At 45.1% G+C, this 13,898-nt stretch overlaps 1 protein-coding gene across 2 annotated transcripts in view; it reads left to right on the top strand.

Moving 5' to 3' along the window:
- The first annotated feature begins 219 nt into the window (after positions 1-219).
- The window catches only part of OLFM2 (olfactomedin 2), a 1,338,492-nt gene continuing 1,324,813 nt past the window's right edge, over positions 220-13,898 (top strand). For both annotated transcript variants that reach the window (XM_069604038.1, XM_069604036.1), the window contains exon 1: positions 220-3,126. In XM_069604038.1, the coding sequence (XP_069460139.1) occupies positions 3,022-3,126 (105 nt within the window). In that variant the 5' untranslated portion in view covers positions 220-3,021. The remainder of the gene's footprint in view (positions 3,127-13,898) is intronic.

The raw sequence follows: 13,898 nt of genomic DNA, 5'->3' as shown, positions 1-13,898 counted from the left end.
CCTGCTCCAGCCCACTCTCCAACATCGTCCCTTTCATTCACGCCATAAATAGCAGTGGGGAATGAATGCACGCGGCGTGTGGGCCAGAGTGGGAGGTGCAGTGCTCTCCCTGCACGTGAAGGGCTGCAGTTCGCACCCTCTCGCCCCCTGCTGGCCAGGCTGCTCGCGGCACACACCGCACAGGTAGTAATGTCTAACGCGCAGTAGTACGTGAGCGCTGTCACCCGGCTGTCTAGAGCCGGCATCCCCTGCCCTGTCACTCATTACCACCGCTGCCCCACAGGCTCTCCGCCTCTCCCCTCGGGTGTTTGGTTCCCAGACCCAACTCCCCTTCCTTATCCAGAACTGAGCTGGGTCAGCGCCTACCTCCCACCGACCAGAGAAGCGCATCCACCCCCAGGGGACATCCGTCTTCATCTGTAGCCTCTCGCGTGCGCCCTGGGTCCCACCAGAAGGAATGGGTCCTGGGAGAGATCCCGGGGGATGTTGGAGGGTGCTCTGAGCAAGAGGTAGCGTCTGGCCAATCCTGGCGGCAGCGTCCCATCCAGCCCTGCGTGAGACGAGGAAGCAGGAGCGGCAGGGGCTGAGCTTCTGGGAGGCAGCAGCATCGCATCCCTGGAAGAAGGAGGGGGTGGGGCAGCTGCTGGGCATCTCTGGGTGGCAGCAGCACCCCATCCTTGTCAGAGAAGTGAGGACAGAGGAGGAAGGAGCGTAGCATCCCCGGGTGGCGGCAGCACCCCATCCTTGTCAGAGAAGAGAGGACAGAGGAGGAAGGAGCGAAGCATCGCCGGGTGGCGGCAGCACCCCATCCTTGTCAGAGAAGAGAGGACAGAGGAGGAAGGAGCGAAGCCTCTCTGTGTGGCAGCAACACCACGTCCTTGTCAGAGAAGGAGGGGCAGGAGCGGAAGTAGCAGGACACCTCTGGGCGGCATCAGCACCCCATCCCTGCAAGAGCAGGAGCAGGAGAGGCAGGAGCTGAGCATCTCTGGGTGGCAGCAGCACCCCATCCCTGCAAGTGGAGGGGAAGCAGTGGGACGATCGGCGCATCACTGCGTGGACGCAGCACTGCCTCAGTGTCAGAGAAGAGGGATCAGGAGAGGCGGGAGCTGAGTATCTGTGGGGCACAGCAGCACCCCCGTCCGTACAAGTGAAGGGGCAGGCAAGGAAGGATCGGAGCATCTCTTCATATAAGCAGCAGCCCATCCTTTCCAGAGAAAGGGGAGCAGGAGAGGCAGGAGCTGAACATCTTTGTGTGGAAGTGGCAGCCCATCCCTGCAAGGCAAGAAGCAGGAGAGGCAGGAGCTGAACATCTATGTGTGGAAGTGGCAGCCCATCCCTGCAAGGCAAGGAGCAGGAGAGGCAGGAGCTGAACATCTTTGTGTGGAAGTGGCAGCCCATCCCAGCAAGGCAAGGAGCAGGAGAGGCAGGCGCTGAGCATCAGTGTGTGACAGTAGCAGCCCATCCCTGCAAGGCAAGGAGCAGGAGAGGCAGGAGCTGAGCATCTCTGGGAGGCAGCGGCAGCCCATCCCTGCAAGGCAAGGAGCAGGAGAGGCAGGAGCTGGGCATCTCTGGGAGACAGTGGCAGCTCATCCCTGCAAGGCAAGGAGCAGGAGAGGCAGGAGCTGAACATCTTTGTGTGGAAGTGGCAGCCCATCCCTGCAAGGCAAGGAGCAGGAGAGGCAGGAGCTGAGCATATTTGTGTGGCAGTAGCAGCCCATCCCAGCAAGGCAAGGAGCAGGAGAGACAGGCGCTGAGCATCAGTGTGTGGCAGTAGCAGCCCATCCCTGCAAGGCAAGGAGCAGGAGAGGCAGGCGCTGAGCATCAGTGTGTGGCAGTAGCAGCCCATCCCTGCAAGGCAAGGAGCAGGAGAGGCAGGAGCTGAACATCTTTGTGTGGACGTTGCAGCCCATCCCTGCAAGGCAAGGAGCAGGAGAGGCAGGCGCTGAGCATCAGTGTGTGGCAGTAGCAGCCCATCCCTGCAGGGCAAGGAGCAGGAGAGGCAGGAGCTGGGCATCTTTGTGTGGACGTTGCAGCCCATCCCTGCAAGGCAAGGAGCAGGAGAGGCAGGAGCTGAGCATCTTTTTGTGGAAGAAGCAGCCCATCCCTGCAAGGCAAGGAGCAGGAGAGGCAGGCGCTGAGCATCAGTGTGTGGCAGTAGCAGCCCATCCCTGCAAGGCAAGGAGCAGGAGAGGCAGGAGCTGAACATCTTTGTGTGGACGTTGCAGCCCACCCTACAAGGCAAGCAGCAGGAGAGGCAGGCGCTGAGCATCAGTGTGTGGCAGTAGTAGCCCATCCCTGCAAGGCAAGGAGCAGGAGAGGCAGGAGCTGAGCATCTTTGTGTGGACGTTGCAGCCCATCCCTGCAAGGCAAGGAGCAGGAGAGGCAGGAGCTGAGCATCTTTTTGTGGAAGAAGCAGCCCATCCCTGCAAGGCAAGGAGCAGGAGAGGCAGGCGCTGAGCATCAGTGTGTGGCAGTAGCAGCCCATCCCTGCAAGGCAAGGAGCAGGAGAGGCAGGAGCTGAACATCTCTGTGTGGAAGTTGCAGCCCATCCCGGCAAGGAGCAGGAGAGGCAGGAGCTGAACATCTTTGTGTGAACGTTGCAGCCCATCCCTGCAAGGCAAGGAGCAGGAGAGGCAGGCGCTGAGCATCAGTGTGTGGCAGTAGCAGCCCATCCCTGCAAGGCAAGGAGCAGGAGAGGCAGGAGCTGAGCATCTTTTTGTGGAAGAAGCAGCCCATCCCTGCAAGGCAAGGAGCAGGAGAGGCAGGCGCTGAGCATGAGTGTGTGGCAGTAGCAGCCCATCCCTGCAAGGCAAGGAGCAGGAGAGGCAGGAGCTGAGCATCAGTGTGTGGCAGCAGCAACCTACCCCCCTTCCTTGTAGGGGAAGAACGCTCATCTCTGGATGGCAGCAGCGCCCCTTTCCTGCGAGAGAAGGAGCAGGAAGGGAGCCTGAGCAGTGGCCGCCAGCCGCCAAGGATGCCCTTGTGAGAATCTGGAATAAGGGGTGCGCTCGGGAAGGGGCCATGCGGGGTGCCCCCGGTGGATTGCACGCGTGGATTCTACGCTCCAGGATGCAGCTTTTTGCTGTCGTTTTACTGATGCTGATCCTGCAAGCCCAGCTGGGAGAGGTAGGTGGGCCGCTGCCTTTTTCCCTCTCCCCGCGCTCAGCCGCTTTCCCTTTGTCTTTTCGTACAGGAGACTGTTCATTGGGGACAGTGCGGTTCAGAGTAGTGTTGGGTAGGGGGGTCGAGGTGTGGGGCGCCGCGCATGGCGCTGAGCATAGTGAGGGGTCGGTGGCGGTGCATGAACGGACCGACGGAAAGTATCAGTCGAAATGGGTGGGAATGTTGTGTGCCTTTGAGTTAATGGGGTGGGGAGACCAATCGCCAATGAAGGCCAATACTATGAACTAATATTGTTTGTGGAGGGTGGTGGTGAACTAGAAAAAAAGACGAAGTACAATTGGTTCAATATAAAGTGAGAAACTAGAGAACAACTGTATGTTCGAATCTTGGCTTCCCTAGTTTCCGCATTGTGTGATCCTGGGCAACTCACTGAGCAGTATCTACAGTATGTACATTCGGGCGTGCTTTCAATCAGCCTGTTAACCTCTACATAAAAATAAAAATAAAAAACTGTGTATATGCTGTAAATAAGTCGCATTGTTCAAGGGACAGCTGCTTGCCAGGCTGCCAACCAGGAGAGTGTTGTTGGCCAAGGTTGTGTTTTTAGCTTTAGAAATGGCCTTGCCGTGGGCAGGCATTTAAAAAAAAATAGCAGTGAAAATAGAAGTAGCAATTAACACATTAGCTTTCTACAAATTAAGTTGCACTCACGAAAAGCTGTACACACATTATGGTAGGTTTTCAGAACCTCCCTTTGTGCATATGTTCTGCACATGCTTAGTGCGCTGCTCTACGGTCAGCTTTGACACCCTTTTAATTGCGAAGATGAGTGAAACTCAAATTAAGTGAGACGCCCGAGGGTTGGTCTGCAGTTAGTAGTAACTTGGGATGTTGATAACATCTCTGATGGGTTCTGATGATGGTCCCCATAGAAGGCATGGTGCAGGGCTGAGACTGTGCAGGATGGGGGGGGGCATGGGGAACTGAAGGACCTGGTGTTCAAGGACCCAGGAATGGGTATGGGGGAATTTCACTGCAAAATATGTGCAAAATGTGCCAAAGGTGGTTACACTATCCAGTAGGAGATATTTCAATCCGTTTTGGGTTCACAAAAGACCGGATGCAGAATGCAGAATCGGCTTCCCTGTTCAGTACATGAAGACAGGGGGGCTGTTAGCAATCAGATGATGGGCAGGCCATATCATCAGCACCTTTGGCCACCTGAAAAGTGTTGCTGTGTTCTTGGTTAAGCAAGGTGTAATTCTCTCTCTGGTATTTGCAAAAAGAACAAACTGGGTGCACCTGTGTTCTAATGTGACAAGACACATGTATGAAAAGTGATTATTTAGCACTTGCTTTACAGTTGTAGACTTCCCCCTGTGGAGACTGTGGCATGTGTTCACAGGTGACAGAAGCATATGGGGCAGGGGAGGGGACAAATGCCTATGTTTTTCTATGGAGACTTTTTATGGAGTGACGTGTAAGAGTTTATATCAACTTAATTAGTAGTGTTCCACTTTGAGGTTTGGCGTTCTGATGTGCTCTGTGGAGGCCCATTTCAACTGGCTGCAATGTTTTCACTGTGTTTTTATACTGAAGGAAATGTAAAGTTCTGTCCACCTGTGTTACTACTGTGATGTTTGAAGTGTAGACAATGCAAAAGAGTGTATACCTTTGACATTTATGTAACATTGTGTGTGTAGTGCTGACAGAGCTTTGTACATGTTTTTAAGTACTCTGACTATTGAAGTTTGGTTTTGAAGCAGATCTTCATAGTACCACGGGTTATTTAACATTTTGTGCATGCTGTAAGTCCGTTGAAGGTATGCAAAGTTTTGAAAGTACTATGACAAATGTAGTTCATGCAGGTTACAAGCCTGCATCTTTATCAATGTACTGACAAAGTTGTTGTGCAGACAAAATATCCTTGTATGCAATAATTTGAAGGCATCATAATATTTGTATGTCTGTCAAAATTAAAGTCTGACACTTTTGTACTGCAAATTCTCTATTGTAGACAAGCTCTGTAAACATGTGTAAGCACTGTAACAATTGACAAGTAGACATGACACAGGCTTACTTACTTTTGAACGCTATATAAGTAACATTTAAAGAATAGGCCTGAGGGATCTCTGTAAAGTTCTATAAGTACTATGACATGTGAAGTGTAGTGATGATGAAAATGGTGCATAGTTTTGAAAGTTATGTAAGTTTTTGAACATTTTGTAAGCCTGATAAAGGTATGTAAAGTTTTGAAAGTACTATGACGCATGAAGTGTAGTGATGATGAATATGGTGCAGAGTTTTGAAAGTGATGTGCGGTTTTGAGCGTACTGTAAGTTTGATGAAGTTATGTACAGTTCTGAAAGGACTTTGACAAGTGGATTATTGTGATGATGAATATGGTGCACAGTATTGAAAGTTATGTAGGATTCTCATCATACTGTAAGTCTGATGATGTTATGTAAAGTTTTTAAAGTGCTGTCACAAATAGAGGGTATGTAGAATGAAAGTCTGCATCTTTACCATTTTAATGAAACAGTTGTGGAGTAGAACATATACACACATTTAATAATTTTTAGGTACTTTAACATTTGCAGTTTTGTCAAGATGAAGGTGTTCAACTTTTTCACTCTGATATTTATAAAATAGGAAATATAAATCTATGTACACATTTGTTAAGTACAGAAACATGTGACCTGAAAGCATGATAGAGGTCTGCATCTTTCTGAAAGTTATATACACTTTTCAGCATATGTAAATCCATTGCAAGTATGAAAGGTTGTGACAGCACTGTGACATTTAAATTGAATGCAGGATGAAACGCTGCATCTACACCACTAGTGTAACAGTTGCAGACACTATCTATAGCTGTAAACATTTGAAAATACTGTAACTTATCCAGTTTAGTCAAAATGACAGTCTTTACATTTTTCAATGTATTGTAACATTTTTAGAATAGCTTAAATGACACTAACTTTTTCAATAAGCTGTACATTTTGTAGAGTATAGTAGGCTAGCAGATGGTCGATGATATTTTGAGTGTAGAATATGGGAAATGATGCACTTTTTAGAAACATACTGTAACATTTGCAGAGCAGGTCTGACAAACAGCTGTAACATTGTGAAAGTATTCTTAACTTTGGAGTGCAGACTAGATGGAGGTTTTCCTATACTCAAAGTTTAGTAGGGCAGGCAACATGAAGGTCTGCAAAATGTATACATTACTATCATTTTTATGTATCTACAATAATTGGTTATTTATTGATTCAGTTCTGTGTGGAGTTTATGGCACTGTACACAACATTTGTAATATGTCAACCAAGCCCATCAGTGGGTTGAGCAGCACACGTACATCTGACAATGACAATGATAAGGAACTATACATGTTAGTACTTGATGATATTGAAAGAAATAATATGAATGAATAAATAGTTTATGATAGCAGTTTGTAATAGGGAACACATAATTAAGAGTTGATTGAGGATGTAGCAAGATCTCTCTTAAGACTGCATGATATTAAATCGAGGTGAGCTGCATGTCTATCGGCCTTTTGCTCTCAAGGAGTGCTGAGCCATAGAGCAACTCCAGTCACAGTACGTCTCCTGCCATTCTTTGTTTGCAGTTCTACTACTAGAAATGAAGAGAGATTGGTAGCACTGCAGCCCAATCCCCTTAGCATGAGTTTGGATGTTCCAATTGTAGGTAGAAAGCATTAAAATGGGTTGAACCAAAAACCAAATGGGGTTTTCACTAGATCGTCCATTTTCTGCTTTGTCTCAAGTAGTTTGACCAACAGGCGAACGCGGTTCTTGTATGGAAAGATTCAGGAATGCCTTCTCTACCCATCCTCGCATAAATTGGTGACCCAGAGTTGAAAGCCAGTCTTGATGTTACTTGGCTAGAAAGGTGCCAATGATAGACCTACAATAATCTCCATTACAGACCTTAAGACCTTACCCTTGGCAGGAAGTTGTGCTGATCACATAAACCTTTTGTTGAAACTCTACAGGGGAGACAAAGATTCCTGCAAGACTGCCCAATGGCTTCTTGCTGGTGTCTCATATAAACATCAGAGGATCTATGTTTGCAATTGGCCATTGACCCTGGAAGCCCCACTGTTCGTAGTTGCTGGCTGAGACTGAGACTCTGAAGGAAACCGAATTGTTGATTATAAACCCCAGGTTATCATTGTGCAGTTGTGTTGCAGTCTACTTTATATCTACTCTTCGTGTGGTTGAAGATGGACGTTATCTGAGACTACACCTGATTCTGTGAAATTGATACCTTGAATGTGTCTCTGCATTGATGTGTTTTCACTATTCTGATTTGGAATTAATAACAGGAAGTGGCATGCGTGTGATGAGCTACAAACACATTCATTTGTTGTGGAAACTATGTTCATAGAGCTACTTTGGAAAAGTGTGACAACCACTATTGAAGACTCACAGAGTTTGATATTGTGAAGTAACACCCTATAGAAGTTGGTTGGCATAATTTGGAGGAGATGGACTATGTATGTTTTTTAACCCCTGGAGAATGTCCAGCGCTGTTGCATATTGGACAGAAACATGTAGTGTATATTCCAACATAGGTTTAGGTATTTAAGAAATATAAATAAATAGTATAATAGGTACTTCTAATATGTACATCCGAAACAGGTGGATGTACACTAATAAACATAGCATTCCATTTGAGACTATCTGTCCTCCTCTAGGGTCATTTGGACGCTTTCATACTGAATAATTAGGTGTGTAATACACATTGATATTTGTTGTGAGTCATTTTTGTGAATGTTGTTCACCCAACCTTTATGTGTGATGCATATTCTTAATATGTACAATACAATCGTTTTAAAGTTGTGTTGGCACTCTTTCTAGACACATTGCCTTTTTTTTAATACAAGCAGTTGGCCCACCACATTGGCCACCCTCTTATACCCAAATGGCCACCAATAGCCATCAGGTTCCCTGTTAGAGATCAATCTTATGTTATGTATTTGTTCATGATCTCCCAAGTTCTTCATGCTGGACTCAGACAACATCTGGGTGCCACAAAACAATTAAAGAATATGCCTGGGCTCATGAAAAACGTAAACAATTATTATTAAAATTACCCAACCATGTTTGCATGCTGTAAAGAAGCCCAGATAATAAAGCAGTGCATGCAATGCATGTAAAAATAAGACAAACAACATTCAACTTGATTGCAAACATTTCATCAGAACAACCATCTGTGTAAAAGTTGATACACTGCTTTAAAACTGTGACACAACCTGCAATTACATTTGCAAATCAAACTTATCAGAACCTTAGATTGTATTTTTCTTGGATTGTTCTTTTTTTGTTTACATGCTTGAGTTCCACCATGCAAATATGCAAGGTAGGCATACAAAACAGCCGAGTGAGTGTGCACCCACTGTGAGGGGAAGGGAATGTCTTCCCACTAACACGTCTCATCCATCAGACACATTCCTTCCTGGATCCAAGCTGAATGCCCAGGCCTAGCCTTTACACATAGTTGTCAATGGTAGGTGACCTCTGCAGAGGAAAGTCGTATGTTGTTGAAGCATTCCCTCTGCATGCTTTGAAGATAGCCATTTCAGCAGGCACAGCATGGCCTACAGGATCTCTGTGGGTTGAAGGCAATAACCAGGGCATTTCCTATAAACGCACTGTAGAAATGGTGTCAGGGAGGTGCATACAAATTATTTGAAGAGCTAGAAATGGAACTAATAAGAACTGCAATTTATCTCAATAGTGGTAAATTGTAGGTTGCATTCCTTATCCTTGAGCACATTTGGAGTACATTGCCCCTTGGCTGTCAGGGGTATTACTTAAGAAATAGTACAAAGTAAATGTTTGGAGCATTGTAGATGTTTGCTGAAAGACCATGTAAAGAAGTGTATGACAGCAGGGGAAACCAAGTCTCTCTGTCAATAAGTGTAAAATTAAGAAACTGGTAAAAAGTAGTGAGGTTTGTCAACACACTTGATACAATGCCCTTGAAGTGCTGAACTACTTGCCTAAGGTGCTTATTAATAAATGAAGAGGGGCTAACATATTGGTACCTAGCGATGTTGGGTTGAAAACTCCATTTCGGGACCGTGTGGTCTGACTGTATTGCTGGACATCCAGTACCCTGCCCCAACTCTATATATGTGTGTATGTATGTACATATGTATGTATGTATGTATGTATGTATGTATGTATGTATGTGATTTAGAAACACAAACCTACCTGGGAAGCAACAGAGCACTCATAGGGTTACAGGTAGGATGAGGGTGTGGCCGGAGATCAGGGGTGCACAGGGGGAGCATAGGGAGGGCTGAGCTACTGAGGAGAAGACATGGGGTTGAGTGGAGCCATCAGCAACTTGCTCTAGAGAAAGGGTGCATAGCAGGGAAATACCTGTTTCCTTATTTTCCCCACTTGTAGTTCTTTGTTTCCAGCATGGACATGTTGAGGCTTCTGGTGGTCTGCTGGCCTCTGGAGATGGGGTATTTCTAGGGCAGGTAGAGTGGTTTTCTGATTGTGACCGCTTTGTAAGTAATGCAGGCAACTTTTGGACCTGCCGCATGCTTGTTAGCCAAGGAAAATCCCAAATGTGGGTACGATCAGTGCCGTTACCTCATTGCCCTGAGGAAGCTGAGCCACCCAAAGCTGCGAAACATCATCTCCATAAGATCAGTAACCAGAGAGACAGCTCCTTTTGGTGTGGAAACAGAGGACACCGTCATTTTAAATAACATTTCCTCCAAAACATTCCCACAGCAGTGGCTGCTAAAAGGACTTATCTGGGCTCTCAAGGGGACTTTCTCTCCATACAAAGGACCAAACAAAAAAAGATTATTTGTACCAGAGAACTCAACCACATCCACATACTAGCTAATTGCCCATCATACTGTCTCAGGCAACAGCCTTTTTCCACTTAGCCTTTGTTCATCAGCATTCTTTTAATTTTACTGAACAGTCTCACTGGCCTAGACTTTAATGATCCAATACCTTATTTAAAACTTTCAGATCTAACAACCCCACCCCACTGTCCAGAGAAGTGATATGCTTCAACATGAACTATGATCCCTGTACGAGAAAACATGCTTACTCACTAAATTCTGAAATATGTCCAGATATTCCAAAGAAATGCGAGGGTGTGTTTGGTAAAAGAGTTGGACTTGTCATACGACTTAAACCCAATGCTGTTCCTGTTAAACACAAGGTTAGTCCTGTTCAAATCACAGCCAGAGACGTGCTATGATATGATATGATAGGTTATTTATAATGCGCTTAATACCCAGGGGTTTCTAAGCGCAGACCCGGGGATCGAACCTGTGTTGCTCCGTGTCATCTTGCTTCAAGGCGAGCACGTTGCCCCTTTGCTATCCTCCCGAGACCACCATAGGTGACCCGTTGAACCAAACGATCAGCACAATGGTTATAATAGAGAAAAGGGAAACAGACAATCCATGTTTTGCATAGAAGTACATATTCCTGACAAAGAAATTGTCATGGACAATTTTCCCCACCAAAAACTAGCTAGCTAGGAAAAGCTATCTACATTACTAAACTGTATATATACAACACACACCATCAGATCAAATTGGCTGAAAACTCAAAATCTTTAGCTGCATGTATAACACACATGGGGGTATGCCAGTTTACCAGAATGCCTTTTGGGCTTTCTTCTGCAACATTGGTATTCCAGTGGATTATGTGCCACTTATGACAAATGTAAGAGGATTCAATTCAACACTACAGCTAAGTCAATGCCTAGTCTGGGATGCTGAATTGAAACACTTATTGATATATCTTTATGTCCAGTTCATGCGTTCTGGATGACTACCCCTATATAACACCCCTCTCTTGGAATCCCGCTGACCCCACTGAGCCAAGAAGTAGTTCTGTTTTGCAAGTTAAAAGGTTTATTTGAGAATTTAAACAATATATATATATATATCACACTTTATAATAAATTAATAATTGAATATCACACTTAATCTGATATGATAAAGATTAACAACGGAGAATCTGGCACTAGCCCACTTCTTTATAATCACTAAGGTGTTGACATGAAATGGATAAGGTAGCACACTGGTAAATAGGGACAGAAGAATAATGTGGTAGAGACTGCTTTATAGGGTTCAAGGAAATGCAAGGTTGAATGAATGAAATGCAGTATAGAAGATAAACTGATATGGTTTCACAAAAGACAAGGTAATCACTTTCCCTTTGTGGCAATTCACCCCCCCTATACAATGTAAGGAGATGGAAGGAAGAGCACACAGTTCAGGTATACAATCACAATGTAATACAGAGTTCCAGTTTCCCAGCAAGCTTAGAGGAGAATAGATATGAGTTTTACACAGGCTCAAAATGCTTTAAAATGTGATAGCAATATATTGGAAAATGTGCTAAAATGATTTTAATTCCCTCTGGAGGTTCAGGTTGAGGATTAGTTGGTTTAAATAAGTTCAGGCTTACTTTAGCAATGTTCTAGGAATGATTGGCAGGTTAAACGAATTTTTGGCAAATGAAAGCAAGGAAGCTGCTGTTTTCACACGTGGAGAAATTTGCAAATCGCGGCAAATTCGCGAGTGCGTTTTTCACGATTGCGGCAAAAGTATAAGGAGTAGGAATGCGGTTCTAGGTTTGTTGAAAAGCCAAGATTCCCAGCTTTCAGAGGAAAGTTACTGCAAGTCTCTAATACAAACGGTCACGGAGATATGAGCGATATGGTAAAGGTCGTTTTTCAGATTTGAAATTTTAAAAGTTCAAAGTGACAAGTTACAGCTAGCAACAGGTGACAGCTTTGCAAATGACAGGTGACAGTTAGGAGACAGTTCTGGTTAGATTAAATCAGATTGAATTATATTATTTTAACCAAGAGATTGGTTCTGCACAGTTCTGCTAGGTACTCACAATATATTTAGAAATAGAATGGGCCTCGCCACGGATCTGGTCAGGTTTTCTTCACTCGCCACGGACGGTCTCTGCGCACAGCGGTCTGGGTCAGCTCTCTGGTTCTGCGAACAGCGGTCTGGGTCAGCTCTGCTCTGCCTCTGGTTCTGGATACTGCTCTGCTTTCTCTGGGTACAGCACTGCTTCTGGATCTTTCTGCACAGCTTTCTCTAGACCCAGCGCTGATCTGCATGGCTCCTGGATGCTGCTATCGCTGTTAGGTTTGCTGGATGCTGAGGCCCACTGAGAAGAGTTCTCAGTTTGTGGGTTTAGGCCCTTGCTTTGAGTTCTGAATCAAGTTCTTTGGAGTTTTAAAGTCTAAGTGTTGAATCTAGTATCTTCTGGATGTTGTGTGGTCCGGCAGAGCGCGTTGCAGCAAATGGAATTGAATGTCCCTATCTGTCCTGACTGTCTGCTTATATGTGTTTTGAAAGTGGGTGGAGAGGCTAGCTTTCTAGGCCCAACCCCTTCAGAGTTCTGATAGGTTGGAGAATTCTTTGCGTTCTCACTGGAGAGCAGGATTGTGTGTCAGAATGATGTCATTTAATGGCTTTCAGAAAGGACACTCCCCTGTCAAATTGCACACAATCTATATTTGATCAAAAAGACATATTTGCACAGGTACACATTTGTTTAAAATTACATGCACCCATCACATATCACAGGAGGTATACCCTGTCCAAATCTGCTCTTCCTGGGGGCTTGCATTCAGAAATGGCAACATTTGCACTTTTTAACTGGTTTTGCAATATCGGACATTAACCCAAATTTACACACATGTGCACAAGGAGTATGGACATTAATTGATGAAGTGTCAGATTTTTAACATGCATTCATTTTAAGTAATACCCTCTTAACTGCTAGCTTGCCCCCATACCACTAGTTGTAAAAACCTCTTAAAATGTGGGCAGAAAAATCACAAGAATTATGGTATCATTTAAATAATTTTCACAAGTCCGCTCTATGAATGATCCATCTTTTTAGAGTTATGTTCTGGCCCCAAAGGGGTGTGGTTTCCCCCCAGCACAAGGTTGAATTTCTGGTTTTTCCAGTTCTGCCAAGCCAGCTTGCTCTCACAGGCAGTGCTCCTCCCCTTTCCTTCCAGGAGGAAGCCACATTTACGACTCCCACCAATAAAACATTTGCCTGAGTCAGGACAGGGCTTTGTTCAATTTCCTGCAGAGCCCAGGTAATTCAATCAGAGAAGTGTCATATCCCTTTTGGTGGGAACAGCAAAAGGCAGCTAGGCCTGGGAACACAGCTTTTGTGCAAGTCTCAACTCCTGTCGGGGGTAGCTGGTGGGCAGAATTCAGTTCCTTAAGCCAGGCCCCAGCTAATGTCACTTTTAGTTACCCAGTTTTCTGCATTCAAATAAAACTAACCATTTTTACATATGCAGCTAGAATGCTGATTCTAAGTTTAAAACTATGACATTTAAACAATTGAAACCTATGTGACACTCAAAAGTAGGTCACTCATTTCTTTTAAACATTTAGATTTTTAGTGTCTTTCAGTCCAAATTTACTTAAACTGCTGAAATCCACAGCTCAGCCAGTCTTGTTATAAACCTTCAAGTCACTTCAGAATATAACTTTACATTGGATCCACCTCTCAGTAAGTCTTTCTTTGGCCTGCTTTGGGTTCATTTATTCAGTTTTACACAAAAAAGTATGGTGTTGTTTTAAAACGCCGGCTTTCTGATAGTGGTGAGTACTGGTAAAGCACCCATTTTTGGGATTTAAGAAAATGAATTCTCCACAATTCTAGGTTGCTTTTGGCAATCAGCATTGCCATTCCCAATGGTTTCAGGCTACTGTG

Source organism: Ambystoma mexicanum, chromosome 3q (assembly GCF_040938575.1).
Source record: "Ambystoma mexicanum isolate Mex_15411 chromosome 3q, UKY_AmexF1_1, whole genome shotgun sequence".
Taxonomy (NCBI): Eukaryota; Metazoa; Chordata; class Amphibia; order Caudata; family Ambystomatidae; genus Ambystoma; species Ambystoma mexicanum.
Note: the sequence above shows the minus strand (reverse complement) of the source record. Positions and strands in the feature narration are given on the sequence as shown.